General features: G+C 38.5%; 3 protein-coding genes and 1 pseudogene across 4 annotated transcripts; 1 reads left to right on the top strand and 3 right to left on the bottom strand.

Moving 5' to 3' along the window:
• Positions 1-155: 155 nt before the first annotated feature.
• LOC7483222 (nuclear pore complex protein NUP214-like) lies at positions 156-5,206 on the bottom strand (annotated as a pseudogene).
• A 134-nt stretch (positions 5,207-5,340) lies between these two features.
• LOC7483221 (expansin-A15) lies at positions 5,341-7,382 on the bottom strand. Its single transcript, XM_052453101.1, has 4 exons — positions 7,229-7,382; positions 6,948-7,078; positions 6,522-6,834; positions 5,341-6,394 (listed from the first exon to the last, which is right to left on the bottom strand). The coding sequence occupies exons 2-4, from the start codon at positions 7,072-7,074 to the stop codon at positions 6,091-6,093; spliced, it is 744 nt and encodes a 247-aa protein (XP_052309061.1). The 5' UTR covers positions 7,075-7,078; positions 7,229-7,382; the 3' UTR covers positions 5,341-6,090.
• A 3,581-nt stretch (positions 7,383-10,963) lies between these two features.
• On the bottom strand, positions 10,964-12,293 carry LOC7457683 (uncharacterized). Its single transcript, XM_002297574.3, has one exon. The coding sequence runs from the start codon at positions 12,119-12,121 to the stop codon at positions 11,303-11,305; it is 819 nt and encodes a 272-aa protein (XP_002297610.2). The 5' UTR covers positions 12,122-12,293; the 3' UTR covers positions 10,964-11,302.
• Positions 12,294-13,325: 1,032 nt separating this feature from the next.
• LOC7457682 (uncharacterized) lies at positions 13,326-17,400 on the top strand. Of its 2 annotated transcripts, none has more exons than XM_024593856.2 (9): positions 13,326-13,528; positions 13,725-13,883; positions 14,398-14,485; positions 14,624-14,683; positions 14,990-15,052; positions 15,179-15,376; positions 15,468-15,579; positions 15,693-15,910; positions 16,954-17,400. In XM_024593856.2, exons 2-9 carry the CDS (start codon positions 13,744-13,746, stop codon positions 17,044-17,046), a joined length of 972 nt encoding a protein of 323 aa, XP_024449624.1. In that variant the 5' UTR covers positions 13,326-13,528; positions 13,725-13,743; the 3' UTR covers positions 17,047-17,400. The 2 variants fall into 2 exon arrangements, with proteins under 2 accessions (XP_024449624.1, XP_024449623.1); XM_024593855.2 differs by having other exon boundaries at positions 13,327-13,528; positions 13,728-13,883.
• The last annotated feature ends 966 nt before the right edge of the window (positions 17,401-18,366 follow it).

The following is an 18,366-nucleotide window of genomic DNA, read 5'->3' as shown; positions in this document are numbered from 1 at the left end:
TTGACTTTTTCCAGCAGGGGGTTGAGGCTCTGTTTTAAGCGATTCTGACACTGAAGTGGTAGGAGTGGGGTTAAAATTAGGTGCGGTTTTGCCCATAAGAGGCTGATTCTTCTTTTTTAAGGGACTCTGATGTCAAATGTGAAGGAGTTGGATGTCTAGAAGGTGGAGTTTTTTCCTAGAGGGGGCTGCAGCTCCTTAGAAGTCTCTGAGGTTAGAGATGGAGTATATGAGGGTAACACTGTCTTGGGGGCCTGAGAAGATAATGGACTGGAAGAAGGTAAAACAGGGGAGAAAGAAACTGATGACAGGGATGTTGAAGCTGTGCTTGATGGCATTGTGCCTGACGAGATCAGTGTAGATACTGATGATGGGATGTTTGCTGATATATTGATCATTGTAGATGAGGAAACTGAAAGCGATATTGAGACTGCTGGAGAAGATGAAGCTTTTTCACTAGGCTGACTTGTGCTAGTTGCAACATTGATATGAGGAACTTTTCCAGGTAGGGCGGGAGCAACAGGAGTAGCACCTACAGAAGAGCATGGAGGCTCATGATTTTTACTAGCAGATTTAAAAAATGAACCTTTGGTGTTTGCTGGTCCATGCTTCAAACTTTCAATTGCTGACTTTGCGAGCGCAGTACTGTAAGTGGAAACAAAAATCTCTTTTGGCTTCTTTGGAAACAACGATGTCTGTGTTGGTGCACACTGTTGAGACAGCAGATTTTTTATTTAGGTTAGTTTCATTTTGCTGAATAGACTTGGTCTCATTGATCAAAACAGATTTGGGCTCCTCAATATGAGAAAACATACTCTTTGATTTATCAGCATTCATATTGTAAGTTTCCCTGGTATGTTTGTCTCCTGCTAGCAATACTAGCGATGAGGAAACCGATAAGGTCATTGCATTGTTACTTTGCAATGTAGGAGACCTCAATGCCAGAGGCTGTGATGGCAACAGAGGACCAGTTGCCCATTTAAATGCAGAAGGTGGTTTTATCTCGACTGCCTGTTTGGTGAATCCATACTGCAAGCCTGCTTAAACATGGAAAAAGCCATCATCAGTTGTTTTTTCTTCATATGCATATAGATAATAAGCGAACATGCCTGAAGTGCTCTTTCATCTAAACTTAGTAATAGCTCACCTTTGCTTTCAGATGGCTGCAAGAAAGATGATGGGAATGTCCGGTTTTCTTGGTGAACTGCTGATCTGTCCACCAAGCTAGAGCTAACATGTTGACTATCCTTCAACAAGGATGACCTATTCACACTTTTCTTCTGACTTTCTTGCAAAAGCACCCTTTTTACAGTAGTGTTTGTAGGCTCAAAACTAGCTCGGGTCATAATTAACATGCATGTTAGTGTTTCCAAAAAATCTATCAGCTCACAGGATGAGATGAGATACTTGGAAGTTAATTTAATAAAAGCATAACTCGAAGTTGTAAGAAAATAGTTAATAAAAGCATAATCAAGTTGTAAGAAAATAGTAACAGGAATTTGCGGTTATCTTTCAAGTTAAAAATGCTTCTGCTAATTTAGAGGCCCATATATTTTAGTAAAATCTTATGAACACTGAAACCGAACTGCACTACTGAATGGATTCTAAACTTGTCTATGAAGATTCAATCATCATTTATTTTTATCTTCAAGTTTTGTATTAAATCTTAGTGGTGTACGGCTTCATCTCCTGACTTGTTTACCTCAGTGAAGTAATTTGTTTGTTTTAAACATAAGAAGTTGCATCGTCAAAAAGTCTAGGGGAAAGAGAGCAAGTGAAATCCACAGCACAAGCAACAAAGCAGAATAATCTGAGCGAAGCTCTATTCATATTTCTAATTGAACAGTTTAGTAGATTAATTCCATGCCTGTTACAAGAATTTGGCTATCTGCAAAAGCAAACTAGCTTCAGTGAATTGAGTATCACTAGAGGACTAACTCAAGACAGCTAAATTTCAATTCCAACTAGTTGGGTTGGCAAGTAAATAACACTAGAGGGGCACTAGAGGGGAGAGCATCAAGATTGATAAAAGTGGCTTGAAAAACAATTAACTGATCCAGTGAGTCCCTCCTCCTCCTTGAAGTTTCTGAATCACAACTCTTCATAGCACTTGCTCGGTGTCTCCTAGACTTACCTTTGGTGGCAGTAGAACCAGGAGAAAGTAAAAGTTTCTTCAATGATGAGGTATCACTAACTTCCGTTGCATCTGGTGAGCTAAAAGAGGCGTCATAGGGAATCCCAATTGTTTCAAAAAGCTCCTTCTTTACTTCCTTTTGAGAGACTTTCAGAAAGTTGTTCAGCAGCTGCAAACTGTGAACTCATTGTGTTTTGTAAACTACGCAAGGACTGGAAGTGTCTACCTTTCTGGGTTAGGTAACAATACATTGGTGAAAAGCAACAAGCGATGGAGTGCATAGTACTAACCGTCATATACAAGCTAAACATCTAATGTCAACTATACCTTGAAGGCACTTGTCTACTCTGCAAAGCTATCCGATCTGAGTGAGATCCATCATTTCCACCAAAACTCCGAAGTTCAAGGGTATTGAAGTGTCTCTCCACTTGAATCAACTGATTGGTCAACTCCTGGAAAAGGGATTAAGGTTTAGCACTGTCAGGAGGGATAATCTCACAAGTAAACAGTAACTAACGACCAACCTGATTTAGTTTTAGTATACACCGCCGCTTCAACTCAAGTTCAGAACTCAACTTCTGGCGATTCCAGAGTTCCCAACTTTGGCGATCGGAAGCTTGCTTAACAATACCATCTAAATGTATTCTTCTAGCCAAAACTGAAAATCAGATGAACAATCAAATGGCAACTCAAAACAAGACACAAACCAAATATCAAAATTGGATGAGATTGTACCAGACCACTTTCATCATATTCCTGGAATAGTATTTCCTACCAGATTGTTGTAATTTATTGTTGTGTCATTGAAATGATATTTATATCAATATGACATGTACACTTCTGCATCTCAGTTACTGAAAGTTTCCATATTAAGACATTTTTCAAGTTCTTCAATTCAAGAAAATGAATATACTGCTAGTAATAACAAGACATTTCCAAAACTGAAGAATACCTTGCACAGTTTTATATAGAACATGTTGGATCTCTCCAAGCCGCTCATCCATCATGTTCTGCAATGAACATTAAGACATCAATGAAACACTTCAAGCAAACTACAAACATCATGACACACCTTATACAGCATACAGAAATGTGCTTGCTTACAGACATGCAGATCTGAATAGACTGTTACCATGGAAAATCATATTTCACATCCGAGTTAAAATGCCATAGTTTCGTAGATGGTCAGCTCCGAAGGGGCTCACTCAAAAGGTACCCCTACTACAACTTTCTTCTCTTATGATTCATAAAAAACAAGTTGTTTGAACTGTAGGAGGATAGTCCTGTAGGTGTTTAGCCTTCTTTATTTTGCTGTGATACTATTCCTATGAGATGAAAAGACCACAAAGCTTTCTCCCATCCCAATCTCGCTTTACAGTTACAGACTTGAAGGATTAAAGAGCCTGTTACTCTATTCTAAGAAGGGATAATTTTGGAGTGAATATAGCAACTAACAGAACAAGAAGTCAAAGCTACAGTTGATAATCATACATGATAGCTGAACCAAGAAATAACAATGAGCCATTACAATGAAATATCACCTTCAACATTCTGCAATTTTCAGAGAGAGTTCCCATGCCCTCCTCCAAAGCTTCAACTGAGCTTCTCAGAAATACAGTGCAGGCATCCCTGAAACCACCTGGTTCATCAATGCATTCCAGAAGCATATCCAATTCTTCGGCCATATCTTTAATCTGGAGCAGAAGATTTTCTAAAAGGACAATACAGGGCAAATACACTGCACTTGGGAAAACTAGAAACACCTCATCCCCATTCCCCAAAAGAAATAGATAAAGAAACAACCAAGATCCCAAAGGAAAAACTTGGACACACATAGACACAGTTATGTGGGCATACAAGTACATATGTGGTAACAAGCCAATCATGTAAAATGTAAACATATGAGAAACTTAGATATGCTGGCTTATAATGCTGGTACATGCTTGTGAGATTTACATAAGACTAAAGTTTTCCTTGATTAACAGGATAGAAATTAAAATTTAAGAATCTCCATAGATTCTATCTTGCAATGCTGCCTCTCAGTTTTTGCTAGGCTATAGAGTTAGATTAGGATTTTGTCCATAGCATTCAGCATAAGGAAAAATATACATACACTACCAAATTGTTTTGATTAGTATGGCTCTGAACTCCTCAGGGATTAATTTTTGTAGTCATCTTTTAACAACTTGGGTCTATGGTTTGGAGACATTGCTGAGAAAAAATTATCGTGAGATGATAACAGTGAACTTTGAAATGCAGGTAATGCCTCAGTTTTACCTGGCACAATCAAACCTCTCTGTTCTGCATCAAGAGGTGGGCTACAGGTTGATTCACCAGCAGTATCCTTCACGAGAAAAGGTTTACCACCAAGGTCACCAGGAACATTTGCAGCACCAACATGAACATTAGTACTTCCCTTCTTTCTTTCTCTCTTTCTTTCTTGAGGATACGTCATTTTAATTCTTAAAACTATATAAATCACTCTCATCCCAACCTATATATTTTATCATTTTGGTCCGAAAACTCTTAATCAAGTCCTTCGATTAATCAACTCTTAATCAACTTTTCTATCACATTTTATTAAAAAAGATTCTTAAGTATTCATATGAGATGGAAAATATTAATATTAATCAACAAAAGGACCCCAATTGAGAGATGTGCAAAATATTTGGGACCTAATTGATAACCTTTATAGGATTGGGATGTAATTGAGAATAGGGACTAAGTTGAAGTTTTCCCTTCTTTCTTGAATCATTAATCCTCTATCTATGTTGCAATTCATGAAAACCCAGCTCTGGCATTTTTTAGTTTTACCCCTGGTGTTACCGCGTGCAGTTTTTTGTGGCGGAGGTCTTGCTGTAAATCTGCTGGCATGATCTTCAAGATTCAGCAAAAGCTGTGAAGCTTTTGCTTGTATAATGTTGCATTTACCAAGATATTGATTTCCGAATCCTCATCAGACTTTCGTGCACATTAATCACTCTTATCCCCTCAACCCAAGATTTGACACGATGGATGACACATGATGATATATCAGAAATTTGCAACCAGTATCAGTCCAAAACATTTTAAGCATTTCCTGGGGACAGAAATTGACAAGGTCGATACACCAGAGTACAGGCACTTACTGTTTGCAAGCTGCACTGCAATTCTCATGATCAGTTGGATTTGTAGTAATGGTCAATTTTACAAGAGACTAAGCCTTAAAATAAACAAACCACGCTCCAATACTTATCTTCTTTTATAATTAATATCGAAGTTCAAGATACATAGGATGCTGTGTATGCATTAACAACAACTCCTAATTACAACTCACTCAATGCCTGAGCAGAAAAAAGATCGCCCTTGGACATCTCTTCATTTCCTCTCTTTATAGTAATTAACTCTGTTACAGGTCTGAAACCACACACATATATCCCTATTTCAAAAGGATTCCGTCTTTGGGCGGGTGAAAATCTTTTGTTCACCTCAGCCGAGCTTTCAACAAAAGAAGAAACTGTTAGGAAATTCCAGAAATCAACATGGCAGCCAACAGCCAGTTGTGTCCATACATAACAGAAACAAACACAACACCCCTTACACTTAGCTCAAGTTGCTATGCTAGAGGTTATCTAATTATGCATACCAGTAGATGCACTCTGCAGACCGAGGAGACCCCTTGATGTAGAGGTTGATTCTTCCTCCAGTAAAGCAAATTAAAGCCCAACAACGCCACGAAAGTCAGGCAAAAACTGATATGTATGGGGGCATTTTCAAAAGAACCCCGCCATGCATGTCACGTTTAAAACACCATATATACTAGTAACACTAAACAAGGACATACTATATAGTAACTAACAGAACAGGCAAAAGGTACTTAAAGGGAAGTTTAGTTAAAGGTAAAAGCTAGGGTTTAATTTGAATGCTTGAAATTGTGATTTTGGTTTGCTCTTATTAGATTAAGGTGTGGGATTGGGAAGTTAGAACTGCCTTCCGGTGTAGGTTTGGCCAAAAGCCCAGTTGGATGGAGCCACGTTGTTGGAAACCACCGTTCGTCCATCACTGGTTGTGACCTTGAAAGAGAGGGCTTGATTATTCAGATAGGTGTTGCTCTGCCAGTTCTGGCCCCAGTTCCTGGACATTGCCTGCCAATTGCTTTTAGTCCCTTTTATGGAGACCGCGACTACATCACCAGCTCCTCCCACATTTGTTATCAGCACCAGATTAAAGTAGGAGTGCCCATTAATCGTGAATCTGATGCCACCACTCTTTCTGCAAGCAACCCTGCGTATATATAGCCAAACGACAAACAAAGACAACAACTGATGTTAATTATAGCCTGTACAACCATATCAAAAGCATGGAAACAGATCATATGAATATTATCTGTTGAGTAAAATAGGGTGTAGACCTTCTGTACTGGACAGGCACTATTCCAGCTTTATACTGGGCGATCTTTTGGAAAACAGGCTGAGAAAGATCAAAGTGTTGCTGGGGAGGGTTACACCACCCTCCGTCATTATTAGGAAGAGCATTGTTTGGTGGGCAAAAATTAGTGGCTGTGACAGTAATGGACCCTCGTAAGCACCAAATATTGTCATTTACACACTTAATCTCATAGCAAGCTCCACAGCTCAAGCCATTGTTGAAGAGAGCGGTACTCAGTGCAGCTGTGTTTGTCCCATACCCCTGGCTATAGAGATTCCCATATCCACAAGCACCACCTGCAGAAGCAACCAATCATATACGATGAGAAAAGTTAAATAGCGGGGGCCAGATTTAAGAGCAAACAAGAAATTAAAATGTATTTTATTATTTTTCCTTCTTAATTTCTTACCCATTGTTCCAGATGCATCACCTCCTCCATAGAATGTTGCATGGGCACCAGTCCACCCAGTGCCATAACCCTTGACAATCTTTAACATTGTAAGAAGAATCACTATGGTGTATCCAAGGCATTCCATTTTCCTTCCACAAAGGAAAACCAAGATAATGGTTAGTTAGAAATCAAGAAAACATTTTGAGACATAGCATTAATTGAGTTGACAATAAACAAGAGAGGTTAAAAGACAAATATTGGAGGGGGCCGGGACATAAATGATCAGAGTTTGGCCTTACAATGGCTTGATCAAGATTGAAACAGCAGCGGGCAGCGGGTAGCACGAGTGAGGAAACTATAGAGGATGTGATGGGAGGAAGTGAAGCAATTGAGTTGTTTATATAGACAAGAATGCAACTCGAGGAAGTGGATTGTTATAATATTGTATCAGTATATGGGCAAATTAATTAAGAATAAAAAATTGAAACTTGAGAGAAAAGTATGCTAACAGAAACTGAAAACTGTTGCATATTAAAAAGATTTCTTTTTCTTTTTCAATGTCCTCTTCCTTCTAGGCTTGCCTAGTGGTGCAATCAATGAGCTTTTTGACCTCCATTCTTTCAAAACCAAGATACCTTGGGAATACTCTTAAAGAGTGGTCTCGACTCCAAGTGTATGCAGTAAGATATCTCAGGCAGAATGTGTGAACTTCAACTTGCCCTGCCTGCAGCATTTTAAATTTAAACAGCTTTGAGACTATACTTGAGACAATAACATCACTCCAAACGTTAACTTGTACCAGAAACTCCTGCGTGTTGAAATTAATCGAATCCAAGCAAAGTAAAGAGAGATTGTGATTATATGGCAAATACAAAACAACAGAGAATTATCCTTCTTTAGAAATTGCCAAATCTCTTGACAGCAAAATTATTCCAGTTTGATCAGTTGTTTCGCTTTCGTTGCAGTATCGGTACGTAGCATATTCCAATCTGATCAGCCTACTAGCCTAAGAATACAAGTATCTAGTTAAGAACAAGAGATCTCAGGATAGAATTTAAAGTTTTGTGACATTAAATTTTAATTGACAATAAATTGTGGGGCACTTGTGATTAGTAATTAATTGTCAGCTTAATTTTACGTACTCTATATATACGTGACAGTGAATCGTTTAGTGATTATAGCTAGATTCTGGAATGAGATTCAATTTAGTCGAGGACCAAATTAAGACAACAAGAACCGGACAGCACTTAGTCTGACAGATGAGAGATTAAGTCTTAATTGTCCTATGCTATTCTTCTAAGATTCTGTCTCTAAGAGGAAGAGGCTGAAATTCCAAGCTTTCCCTTTCCCGTGATCTCCACCATTGTATCCATCTTAAAGCAAACTCGTGTCCTCTGCTTTTTGGAGCTGCTGTTAGTGACAGAATATTAGCACGAAAGCTGGTACGAGTAGCTCAACCCCTACTCTTCGTCATCAACTAACCATTTGTGCAAATTAAGGGTTGCTAATATTAGTCGTCGTATGTATTAATTTTCTCCTCCAACTAGACTAAGCACATGGGCAACGGGTGCTAGCTAAGGATAATTCTCTTTGACTTGTTAACTATCATCTTGAATTCTTGATTGATGGTTCTTGGAAGCTGTAAACAGAAAAATGAAAAAGAAATAGTTTTACTTTTGCCCTACTGTTGGGAAATCCACCACTGACTTTTGGCAGCATTTCTATGACAAAGAATCTGATGCGTGGTTTTTATATCCAAGGATATTAGTAGAAAAACTTGACCATCTAAATTTCAGGATCTTATTATATTATTTTGGATTACATGGAAGTGGTTTGCATGTGCAGGCAAACCTTAAAAAATTACTAGTAGTCTGATATCTTTTATCACTACCTAGCTCACAACTTTCGATCCTTTTTGTGACCTTTTCTTTATTTTTATTTTTTTCTTTGTTCTTCTCTTTGTTAAGCATTCTTAGCTGTAACCACATGTATAGGCTGTAATAAACTTTACACCTTGTGATCAGAACCAACCGAGGGCACGAATGAACATGATGATGATGATGATGATGATGCAGGATGGGAACTTATCCTTAAAGTGCATACATTTATATGTGTATAAATCTTGTTCGCGAAGCAGATAATGGAAAGCTTGGTTTCCATACCGCATGGATATATTTTAGTAGCCGTGAGAAAAATAATAAAGAGAAAGCTGTAAAGTGCGATGATATAATTAGGGGCTGATGCGCATGCTTAACTATCGGTAACTGATGATTAATTAGCTATTCATGTTTCCACGGTGATGCAGGTTGCTCTCTGCAGTCTTCTCAAGGAAATATATATACACACACACACATATGGATCGATCCGATGAAGAACATTGCACATGTTACATCTACGTACCTTCTCTTTATCTTTTAAACCAGCCCTTCGGAGCTCCTAAAAGAAGTAATGAAACTGATATCCTTGTAAAAATCCCACATGGATTGGAATCTCCTCATCAACTGCCATAACTTGTACGCAATCTTTAATCAAGCATAGCAGCATATATGCAGCTTCTTCCTTTATGTATGGTAAAGCGAGCAAAAGTTTCTTCTGTGTCAGGCAAGCCTCAGCTGCTATGTGGAGATTCATTATTCCACGCCGCGAAAGCTGAAGGAAAAAGATGTCATTAGCAATAAGCATGCGATTGCCATTAATTTTAGACATGTGCGAGGCTCATCATCTGATCATTAATTCTACTAAGTCAAAATAAAGGTCCTAGATTATACTTAACTAGTAGTAAATTATTCTTTGAACAATATTAATTAGGAGATAAATATTGCTATGTACGTACGTAATTAATTAGAGTCAAAGACGGGTACATTTCTCCATTAATTTGCACAACGCTTGGGATACCTGGATCAATAAGGTTAAAAACAAGTATCTCAACATGGGACAGTACTTAACGTATATCACAATTCTTGGCACCCTACAGTCATCTGTGTATGTTATATATATATATATATATATATATATGTAGTTACCAGCAATGTTTACCCAAGTAGAAACCAACCGGCCATAAACAAACATTTACTGATGCTTGTTGTCATTAAAAATGCCGATAAATCCTGCGGGCAGCAGCAAACAAGCAGAATAGGCCAAAACTACAGCAGAAACCAAAGAAATTAATATTACAATTGTGTCTGTGAAGTTTGGAAGTCATATACTAGCTGTTAATTTACAGGTTTCTATATGAATTAGGTCACCTCAAGTTGGTTCTGAAGTGTTGACCAGTACTTACTAAAATAAGAGACCATATATAAATTAACCATCTAGGTGGTGGCTCAGTGGTAAGAGCTTGGGACCAAGAGGTTTGCTCCCTCTGTGGTCTCAGGTTCGAGTCCTGTGGTTGCTCATATGATGGCCACTAGAGGCTTACATGGTCGTTAACTTCAGGGCCCGTGGGATTAGTCGAGGTGCGTGTAAGCTGACCCGGACACCCACGTTAAACTAAAAAAAAAAGACCATATATAAATTAACTTGATACACACATTAATCAAGTCTTGGCCAGATCGGACTTGCAGGATGCGTGAAGATTCAAGTACTACCTGTTTGGCATTAAAATGCCGACCAATCCTACTTGGTAAAAGAAGATAGCACTCTTTTATAATTTGACTACAGAGAACGAATGGATCGAATGAGTGTCAACAGTACAAGCCCCAGTACTTCAGCAGTTTAGCTACATGCACCTGCAGTAATGATATATAGTCGGGTCGGTAGAAGTATCGGGTTTAAAAATGAGTAGTTATGTATATGGTTTTCAGTTTTTTCATTTGTATCCGGCCTTAATTTGTAGCAGAACCAGATCACAATTCTTCACAATTACTACAATATTGTGGAACTAGGACGTGATGCATGTATGTTGTCAATCCATTTTTCTGATACAATTTGACAAGTTGAGTGAGCCTGAATAGAATTAATAGCTGCTACAAACTCGTTTCACCCCTGTCAATTTAGAGTTGGTCAGAGACGACAGGTTTTACTGGATATGTATATAGCTAGGAAGAGGCTCTGTCTTTATACCTCACCTGGGGCATTTTTAATACCTGTTTCCTTACAACGCAACTCATTTCATACTGGATGACAATTCTTTTCTTCTCCTGTAACACGATATAAGAATTCCTAAAATGCTATTGGGAATTCCCAATTATGCTAATAGACTAATAAATCACTTGTGAAACTTGCAATTCAGATCGAGTGAGATTTCCGTTTCTGGCAACACTTGGTACAATGTGGCAGTGTTTCCACACGTAGGATTGATCAAAGGTAACAAAATGCAGCCACAGTTTGATGACTGTTCCCAGCTGGCTACAGATGGATTGATTAATTAGCATCTAACGATTTCGCCGGGTTGGCCAACCTCCTCCGTCGTTAGCAGGCTCTACTGCAACCGGTTTCGTCACACAATATCCAGGCTTTGAGCAGGAAGGCATAGATGATCTCCCTCTCTTGATTCCATCGAAAGCGCTCACATCTCCGGCCAGTCTTCTTTCTATTTCATGTCTTTCAGCTCTTCTCCTAAGATTTTGCCTCTTTATGATGGAAGCTAACGTCTCTTTATCTTCTCCGCTGTTGATTGGCACTGGCATTGCCTCGAGACCCATCAACTTTGCTACCACTCCTGGTTTGCACCATACCACTCTTTCCCCAGCCAAAGTTGGTGGCAAACTCAACTTCCTCTCAAACTTGGCACCAAGATTGTTTCTATTCATTCGTTCTCTCAGTCCATGATCACAGCAGACTGATTTCCTGCCAGCTGCTGCCTTACTAACAGAATCCAAGTTCCGGAAAGAAGACCGATACATGGCATCCTTTCCATCGAGAGAGAAGCGAGGATATTGACTCAATGCGTTCCTCGCAGACCGCAAGATATCAGAATTGTTAACACATGACATTCTACCAGCCCGCAAACCGACATCAACATAGTTGTTGAGCTTAGCTTTTCTTGCAAACTCCTCTTCTAACTCTAACTGCAATATCATCTGCTCCAGAGTTGGTGAGCCTTGTTGCGCTGTATCTGCATGATTCATGTGGGTGTAAGGAGAGGTGACAAAGCAATGGTGATCATCGGCGGTATAATTGGCCTTATTGTGTTGATCGAGTGTAGAAGTTGAGGCATCACCGTTACAAAAATTCCGAATCCCTCTCTTCATCTTGGCTCCTAGATAGTTCTTAAGGAGGAAGAATTAGGACAGATCTTTCATTGGCAAGAGTTGGGCTGTTAGCTATAGCTATAATTAATAGTACTGCCAGCATTTACATGCCGGCCAGGCTTGACAAGGAGAGGTGAGGTTTTGCCGAGTACCCAAGGAAAGATCATGACCGACAGGCTGTTGATGGGTGAACACTAAATTAAGAACGTGAATGCTGTGACAGGGAGCGGTGCGGCTTTGAGCCAAGGCCTTAATAGCAGTCACATGATACATGATACTGGAGGGAGGGAGGGAGGGAGGGAGGGAACATTGATCACAGGGTTCTTTCCCATTACCATACCTGCAAAACTGAAGGTCTTAACTCATGATTATTAAAAGTAGTGTGTAGTAATAATGTCTGGCCATGGTTTTGACGATCATCTTAATTAACTTGGATTGAAATATGGATCCTTCAGTGTTATGATTGTCATCTACTAGCTAGCTACATTTTAAAGTGCAAATACGAGCTTGGGAATTATTCGAGCAATTAGCTACTATCTATCTGTACGATGAGGACCCGATCGATCAGCACCCAAGCTCCTAGCTAGCTCCTTATTAATTCAAGAGTACTGGTGGGCGGGCAGAAATGGCGATGCCAGTTGCACAGACAGTATATAAATAGCTAGCTAATTAGAGTCATCAATGGTAATTAAGCAAGCATATATACATACATACAAGCAGAAACCATTTTTAAGTGAATTGGGTGAAAATAAAAGGAGATGGTTGGCTGGCTGGCTGGCTAGTTACTGAGTCCATTAAATGGTGGTTAGAGTGTTCACAATATTTCAACGGTCTGGTGTGTGTGGAGTACAATCTCTCTCTCTCTCTCTCTTTTCTTCTTGTTCCCAACCAAACCAACCATGGGAGTCAGCTACGATGGGCTGGATCCATTGAGCAAACCGTAAATCTAACCAGTGCCACTACCTTTCTGGTCTGGGCTGGGCTGGGACAATACGAGAATCAAGTAGAAAAACATCATTCTGTTTTAGCCAGCAACAATATCATTAATGGGCCGAGCGGGGCCTTTTATAAGGATCAAAAGAGTTTTGTGGGCTTTATCAGGATGAGAATAATGGGCTTTACAGCCCATCACCCATGCCAATGGATCAAGTGAGTGGGCTTGTCTCTTTGTATACACGCCCCTTCCTTCGTCAAATCAATCCGTTTTATTGATTTTATTTTATTTGAGAAAATACAAACTAAAAAAGTTCTGGATCTCGATTGTGTGCGTGTGTAAGAGAGAGAGGATCAACTATTAATCTCGACGAATCAGAGGAGCTGTTTTTTAGTAATAAAAGGAAGAAAGAAGGGATTTTGATTTGCTCTACATCCATCCATCACTTTGATTCTCCTCTCCTCCCGTCTCTGGTTAGTTATATTTTTTTTTTGTTTTTTTTTGCTATGGTGTGTTCATTCATTTCAAATTTTCTACTATTATTGGTTTGATCTGTATCGCTTTTATATGAAATTGATTACAAATCTGCTGATTGTTTCTGTTGGATGGGTTTTTTATTTTTATTTTGAAAAGTTTAATATGTTTTAATGATTTTGCTGTTAAACGAAGAAGAAAGGATTTGTCGACAATGAGAATGGGAGCTGTTGCTGCGATATGGTGGTTAACGGTGGTTGCTGCTGCATCTCGCCTTTCATTCCTGCACGCCTCTTCTCCATCATCAACTACTGTCCCAGCTTTCCTCTGGTCTCCTCACCATCCTCATCATCAGTATGCATCTACTGTTCCTTACCTTTGCCTTTTGCTTTTCATTTTCCAATTCAAACCAATTACCTGTTTTTCTTGAAATTCTAGCATGATAAATTGGCACTGTCTCATCATCAATATCTGTATGCTATCCTATTTTACGTAGCAATACTGACCCAAATTATAAAACACCATTTTGATATCTCATTAGCTCTTTAAGTTAGGCATATGCTTCCCTTTTCAGTTTTTATATTTTTCCATGGTAAAGCTGTTGGATAATACAATCAATTCTATTGAAATTCATGTAGCAGTAAAAGATTTCCCGAAAAAGAAAAAAAAAGAAAGTGAAGATCAATTCATCCCTTAAACCTCAACTAAATGCTAATACAACTGCTTCTGCATATGGGATATGTTATATTTATCTGTTTGTTTGCCGTGCCACCTATTGGACTCAAAGTGCTACACCCTTGCTGCATATTCTTCTGTCAGTGGAATCTTTAAATATGTTAGATTCTGATCATGGGTTTTCAAACAACAGAATGAGTGAAGTAGTGAATTATCAGACCATTTCTTCAAAAGATCTTGCCAGGTCAGTTCTGTCTGAAGGAGGCTGGTCAAACTTACTGGTACTAAACTCTCCTTTATGCTGATAGCTTGTTGCAAATTTTTTTCAGTGTTATAAATTCCAAACACATTTTCTTCAAAAGAATCATAAAGATATGAAATTCCTTGTTCACTTTTTGTTTCATTTTTTTTCCTTGTAGTGCTCAGAAAAGAAAGTTCAGCAGTCTGTGGATCTGGCGCTTGTATTTATTGGCAGGGGGGTAAGAACTTTTGGGGCTAATCATAGGTCAACTATGATGACACTGCATGAGTTCTATAACAATTTTTATTTCCGTAGGCCTGATCTAGTGAACATGCTGCAGGGGCTATTCTCTTATGTTGTTCGTATGCTAATTTTATTGTGGTATTATGCAACCAAACTAGGTTCTGGTTGCATGTTATCTGGTCTTTGTTGATAACTTTGCACTTTGGTAGTTTGATATTTCATTGGAAATGCAATATGTTGCAACTTTTTTGCTGTTTTTAAAGGCCCAGGCCATTAATTGCACACCTTTTGTTTTCTACAGCTGCTTTCCACTGATGTTTCTGCAAACAAAAACACAGATCCAGCTCTTGTGAACTTGCTCAAGGTAACCAAAGCTTCTCTAACTATTTAGGAATGGTTTCTTAATTGAAATCAACAGACCATGATTTGCATAAATTGCTGTAGTCCTGCCTGTTTGTGTTCTGATAGTCAGCATTTCTACTCTGAACAGGTTTCTTATACCGAGTCCAATTTTTCCATGGCATTTCCTTATGTTGCTGCTTCAGAGGAGGCAATGGAGAATTCATTGGTTTCTGGGTTTGCAGAAGCTTGTGGGCAGGATTTAGGAATCAGTAATGTTGCTTTTTCAGAGTCATGTTCTGTAGAGGGTGAAAACTTTCAAAAGCTTGCAAACTTGCACGCCATCAATGTAAATGAAATTGAAATGTTTGATGACTAGTTATGGAATTTTGGTGGTGTATGATAGACCTCTTACTTTCTTGACCATTAAAAACGTGCAGGACTATCTGGCTTCAAGGATGGAGAAGAGGCCTAGTGGCCATACTGACCTGGTTGTATTCTGTTATGGAGGCTCCAATTCAATGAAAGGACTTGACCAACCACAAAGTGAAAGTGTGTTGAGTTTTTTTATTGCTAGATGATATCAAAACTGTTTGTTCAAAGTTATGTCTTTGCCAGAGAAATGCTCAAACATATATATATATATATTAACTGGATATATGCAGGTGAAATTTTCTCTGAGCTCATCAGCTCTGTGGAGATGTTGGGGGGGAAATATTCCGTTCTCTATGTTTCAGATCCCTTCCGATCAATCCACCTTCCTTATCATCGAGAACTAGAAAGGTTTCTTGCTGAAAGTGCTGCAGGAAATGCATCACTGAATTCCACACACTGCGATGAAGTTTGCCAGATCAAATCATCACTTTTGGAAGGAGTTTTAGTTGTAAGTTTCCATGTTAGCCTTTCATCTGTATCCTTTATTCATGATAGTGCTTTTTTTCTTCCCCGTGTCTAAGTTGAATATAAAAACTTTTTGGTATATCATGTAGGCTGTGGTCATTGGTGATGACCTGATTTTTAATGGTAAACTTCTAGTAGTCATCAGGAGTGTTTTGATTTTCTCCATCTCATGTCCTTGAAGAAGAAAAAAGTTTTCTTTTATTAAGTGAATTATTGAGCAAATGCCCACAGGCACATGGTTCTCAAGTACCACACAAGGTGAGTACAAGAGCAATACCATCCTGGACTAGAAGAAATAATGGAGAAACAGAATAAAGTCTAAGCAGTGGGTTGGCCAATATAACTTAATTCTATGACATCTTGTCATCCCACTATAATACACCTGCAAGAAATGCCTCAAAGGAGAATTCTTTGATTATTCCCCAAACATTACCAGCTAAACTTCTCTATGACCATTTCTAAATCTATTCCCTATTTATTCCCTGTTGTGGCTCTATTAGTGGCAATAAAGTAGAGTTTGGAAGCTAAATCAAATCTTAGTTATCGATAATCCCTCATATCATAAAGTAGGCCCAAGACTAAGTGCTGATTTTAGAAGCCAAAAATCTTCTTTGAAATCTAACAAGATATTTGAGTTCCCTCTCTAGTCAATCTCCAGTGAGTTCATGGCATTTAGAGCTACCCTTGTAGTTTTAGCTTCTTCCATGAATTCATACATTCTTGATTCTCCCAAGCTTATTGTGGAGTTGATTCAGCATTATTGTAGAGGCGTCTTAGCTTAAAGGGGAGATTTCTTTCTCTTCCCCTTTTCCTTGTGTTATTTTTTTGTGAGTATCCAAGCAGTCCAAGTAAATTTTATAAACTTGGCAGCCCCTAATCTTATGCATGAATTTCTGCTGTTTGTCTATGCTGCTATGGTTCATTATACTCATTTTCTTGATATCCTTGTGCCCAGAGTTTCTCTGTATTCCATTATATCACCATGTTTCTGAAGTCCTGATATTGTGGTTGCTTGTGATGCACCAGGGGATTGTTTTGCTTATCATTTTGATATCAGGCCTTTGCTGTATGATGGGCATTGACACTCCAACAAGATTTGAGGCTCCCCAAGACTCTTAATTGGTTGCATGTGTACCACCAAGTACTTTTGTCTTGGGCATTTGTGAAAGAGATTAGTTTGGTTGTTATATAGTTGTCAATGAACGGAGATGCTGTCTTGTATTATTTAAACAAGTGTTATCTTATGATGGTAATAATGGAGCATTTTAGTGTTTTTGTTAACACACTGTATTATGTACCCTTTTGCTGTCTATGTGCCGTGTAGGGTCTATTCTTGATTTGAGGAGGTTTCATTAAGTGGTCTGTATATCCATTGAAAATCTAGCCGCTGCAATGATATGAACTTGTAGTGGAAATGACTTGAAAATGTTTGCTTATCAATATAAAGCTCTGTTATGATCACTATTGACCTCAGATTGGTGTCTCGTCTTAATGAATGATTCTGTCTTGTCTTCTTCGTGATCTATCTATTACAGCAAGTGATAGGAAATGATACCATTGGGTATTATTGTGGTTTTTCCTTGTTTGCTTGGATTCTATGTGCTTAAAGATTTCCCTAGCTTCCAGGAATTGATGATAATGAAACAATGGCCTTGGTACTTGTGTTAATTTGGCCATTTTTTTTATATAATTTATTGTTTAAACTCGTACTGTGTTTTTGGGCAAGCACATGAAAATATGGTGCAGCGCGGGATATGCTAGGAGTTCCAGTTCCAAAGCGTCTGTGTCTATTTGTTCTTGAGAGGTTAGTTTGCTCGATAACAGGATGAATGATGATTACTAATAATTATTGGAATCAGCAATCTTGCTTCCGAGCAGTTTCTCTTATCAGGCGTGGCTGGCTTTTGTTCAAGTGTCTGTTTGTATTGCATTTCTAACTGCTCGTGTATGCTTTAAAAATTCATTATATTGTTTTTTTTCTATGATTTTAAAGTTAAAAATTTAAAAAAATTTATTATGATGCATTATAAAATAAAAAACACTTAAGAAAAATACTTGCCTCTCTAATTAATACCATGAAGTCGTTGTCTTTCTGAAATCTTGATCTGCTTGCTAGCTAGCTATCGATTTGCCGGTTTCTCTCCTCTCTGAAACCCACACGTTAAGTTCAAATATCCGTCTGGTGCCCTAGCTAGGCATAAATAAATAGAGGTAGCTATAACTCTTAATTTAATGTCTCTTCATTTCTTTCACTATCAGCTTCTGGTTCTGCTGGCTGCATTCCCAACGTCCGCTTGCTTTGCTAACACAGACTGCCATTGTGAGTCGCGAGACCGACCCACCTTAATTTATACTTGACCACGTGTTTAGCTATATGGCAATTCTAAGATTAACGAGAGAAACTAATTAAGATTGTAATATATATATATATATATATAT

This window comes from Populus trichocarpa, chromosome 1 (genome assembly GCF_000002775.5).
Source record: "Populus trichocarpa isolate Nisqually-1 chromosome 1, P.trichocarpa_v4.1, whole genome shotgun sequence".
In the NCBI taxonomy this organism is placed as follows: Eukaryota; Viridiplantae; Streptophyta; class Magnoliopsida; order Malpighiales; family Salicaceae; genus Populus; species Populus trichocarpa.
The sequence above is the reverse complement of the archived record's forward strand: the minus strand, read 5'-3'. Positions and strand labels throughout refer to the sequence as shown.